The sequence below is a fragment of the Etheostoma spectabile genome, unplaced genomic scaffold (assembly GCF_008692095.1).
Source record: "Etheostoma spectabile isolate EspeVRDwgs_2016 unplaced genomic scaffold, UIUC_Espe_1.0 scaffold00004818, whole genome shotgun sequence".
Taxonomy (NCBI): Eukaryota; Metazoa; Chordata; class Actinopteri; order Perciformes; family Percidae; genus Etheostoma; species Etheostoma spectabile.
This window is the reverse complement of record NW_022603195.1, coordinates 35,330-38,444: the sequence shown is the minus strand read 5'-3', so window position 1 is coordinate 38,444 and position 3,115 is coordinate 35,330. Positions and strand designations below refer to the sequence as shown.

Sequence of the window (3,115 nt, the reverse complement as noted above, 5' to 3'; positions counted from 1 at the left end):
ACTAGCCAGTCAGAAGCAGAGTATGAGGGCCCTGACAGTACCTAGGTAAGGACTACTAGCCAGTCAGAAGCAGAGTATGAGGGCGTGCCGTGACAGTACCTAGGTAAGGACTACTAGCCAGTCAGAAGCAGAGTATGAGGGCGTGCCACGCTAGCAGCTAGGCGAGCAATATAACGTGTTACAGTGACGCACGTTTGTCTCTGAAGTAAAGGCTGGACTACAACAGAGCTGTTTGGAGCAGTTTGTGAACAGTGTTTTCTGTTTTTAGATGGTAAGTCCCATTGTGGGCTTTTTCACTTTGTAAACCTATAACATGCACAAAAAAGATACATAACACTTTAGAGGAAATGGAAAATGCCAAAGAGCATTACATGAGCACTGTAAATGAGCAACGTGTCCCTCTGTACTTACAAGGCAGAGTTGCTGCGTTGCAGTTGTCTGTGTTGCAGCACTGAGCAGATGCAACTGCACTCGTAGCACCCAAGTTGACTGAAAATGTCTGCGTGCCTGGGGCTGGACAAAGGGAGGACGATGCACACGCCTTGTAGATTTGCTGTACTGGAGTTCCAGATGAAATGGCTAAAGAATCAAAAGTTCAGTTTGTTAATGTTGACGGAGAGCACACATAGATCACAGTCCACATATTTAAATGAGAAGTACTAGATGACAAAGAAAGGACTACCTTGAATGGAAGCTGTTATACAAGACATCTCTGAGGGACATGTTACTGGTGCTGTGGTTGAACACTGCTGAGTTGTACAAGTTTGACACTGAAGTGCTCTCGCTGCAATGGGGAGAAAAACAGTCAACGGTGATCACATCTCAAATGTTAAATTTAATTTCTGATTCTAAATGACACAAGGTCGTAATATTTATAAATGCTTTAACCCTCGTGTTGTCTTCCCGTCAAGATTGAAAATCAACACTTTTGTTGACGCTTTTTATCAATGTTTTTAACTTTTTTTTTACGTTTTTCTCTCTTTTTTCCACACTTGACCTTTTTCTCAATGTTTGTCACTTTTTTGGACGTTTAACACTACGTAACACTAACTTATTAACTTTAGTTTACAATTATTTTTGGAATGTATTCATTGTTATTTTATTTTATTAATTTATTTGACAGGGACAATGTACATTAATAACATTGCTGTAAATGCACCAGAATTAGCCAAAAGGCTGTTTTTCATCGGTTGTCCCAGGACAGATCTTAGAATTGTCTCCCTAAAAACAACAACAATAAGAAGATTACAGTCAACAATACAAATATAAAAAGTAGTAAAACAGATAAAACTCTTCAAATCCCGTTGATAAATACAGTGTACAAATGTAATACAGACATTAGGAAAATATATACTACACATTGACACCATAGAAACACAAGTGGCAACACGGTTGGGTTGAGTGAAAATACAATTCTTATTAATGGTCAATAAACCTAATTTTTAGTAAATTATACCTAATGTTTGAGTTAGAAAAAAAGAAATTAAGAATTATTTAGGCTAAAATCAAAGGAATGGATGTTGATGATAATCACAGACTGGAATATGTCAACTTTTACTCAATACTATTTCAAAACAACTTCAATTTGTTTCTCCAAATGCTATAAAATTGAATAAGACGCTCCAAAATTTATGAAAGTAGAGATTTGTACTTGGCAAAGAGCGTTGTGTGGAATCAATCATGTTATTTTGGGGAATTAAAAAGAACATTGATATAGGAAAACGGGTCAATTAGACCCGAGGACAACATGAGGGTTAAATATCTAATATACACCAAAAGGCTCTTTACTTTTGCACACTTGTACAGAAAAGTCTTGTCATGTATGTATATTGCAAATATAATGTACACAATGGTATATGTATTGAATGTAATTCATATCATTTTCCTATTTTGTTATATTTCTTATTCTAAACTGTCTGTATCTGTTTCCTACCTCTTCAGACTGCTTCTGTTACTTCTGAACAGTAACATGTAATTTTACCCGCTTGGATTAAGTTTTTATCATATCTATAATTATGAGGTCATTAAATTTGTATTGATCAATTAACTTAATTATCTGGTAATATAAACAGTACAATTTAAAATCGTAAAATACAGTTCTGGTAAAATTAATAACCAGGCTCTATTGTACTAGCAGTAACAATATTGTAAGAATATGTAAAGTTACCCGTGCTGGAGAGCGCCCAGATGAGAGTCAGAGAAAGGATCAGCTTCATCATGATGAACAGGTAAGTACTGAAGAGGAGTTTTCCTGATGGAGATACTACACCTTCACAGCACGGCTACGCTTTATATACTGTTCAGAGGAATACATGTACGACACGTAACACATGCGTAAAGATCTCAGGAATTGGGTGTGTTCCCATCTTTTATTACAAGAAGACCATTCAGACGCTCATCCCTTTTGTTATTTGAAAAGAACATCAATTAAACACACCTTTCCACACCCTTTTTCAATGTCAAATCCAACAATGAGTAGGTATTTCATCCTAAATTTAGACTTGTTTCTGATGGGGAATTTGTTTTCTACTTCTCTATTTACCCTTTACTAATGCAGTATGTCAGACAGGTTTGTTGTTTTGAGTCATTGTAATTGTTCTGGGGGGGAGGGACGAGTGTGACGCACAATAAAAAATGTCTTAACTCAAATTGTACTATCCCATCACTGACTTTGCATGTGTGTCTCGTAATAAATCATATTCATTGTTGTGAAACTGGCAACCTTTCTGTCCACTCCGTTCAATTATGCCATTACTTTTCTAGACTGCATTGCTTCCCATTGCAAGTTAAATTTGGAACTAGTAATTTAACTTGGGAATATGCCAGATTTTTGGTCTAATAAAATCTCCAACAATGAACTGTGCAAGAAAACAGAAAGCTGGAGCATCACCAAGGAGATTACGCACAGACGCAATATAGAAAAATTTGATTTAAATCAAATCCTGCACTTATTTTTTTACTGTTGACAAATTCATACTGGATCCTGGAGATTCAGCACGTGTGTCACCCCGAGTACAAAGCAGCATGCTCTGGCCAGACTGCAGAGATCTGGAAGCACTGGGTTTCTCTCTCTCCTCCACTGCATCTGGTTCATGGCAAGTACAGAGCGTCATTC

The 3,115-nt window shown here is 36.9% G+C and overlaps 1 protein-coding gene across 1 annotated transcript; it reads right to left on the bottom strand.

Moving 5' to 3' along the window:
• Positions 1 to 343: 343 nt before the first annotated feature.
• Positions 344 to 2,289, bottom strand: LOC116677311 (lymphocyte antigen 6H-like). The gene is made up of 3 exons (XM_032507876.1): positions 2,168 to 2,289; positions 683 to 784; positions 344 to 579 (listed from the first exon to the last, which is right to left on the bottom strand). The coding sequence occupies exons 1-3, from the start codon at positions 2,217 to 2,219 to the stop codon at positions 368 to 370; spliced, it is 366 nt and encodes a 121-aa protein (XP_032363767.1). The 5' UTR covers positions 2,220 to 2,289; the 3' UTR covers positions 344 to 367.
• Between the last annotated feature and the right edge of the window lie 826 nt (positions 2,290 to 3,115).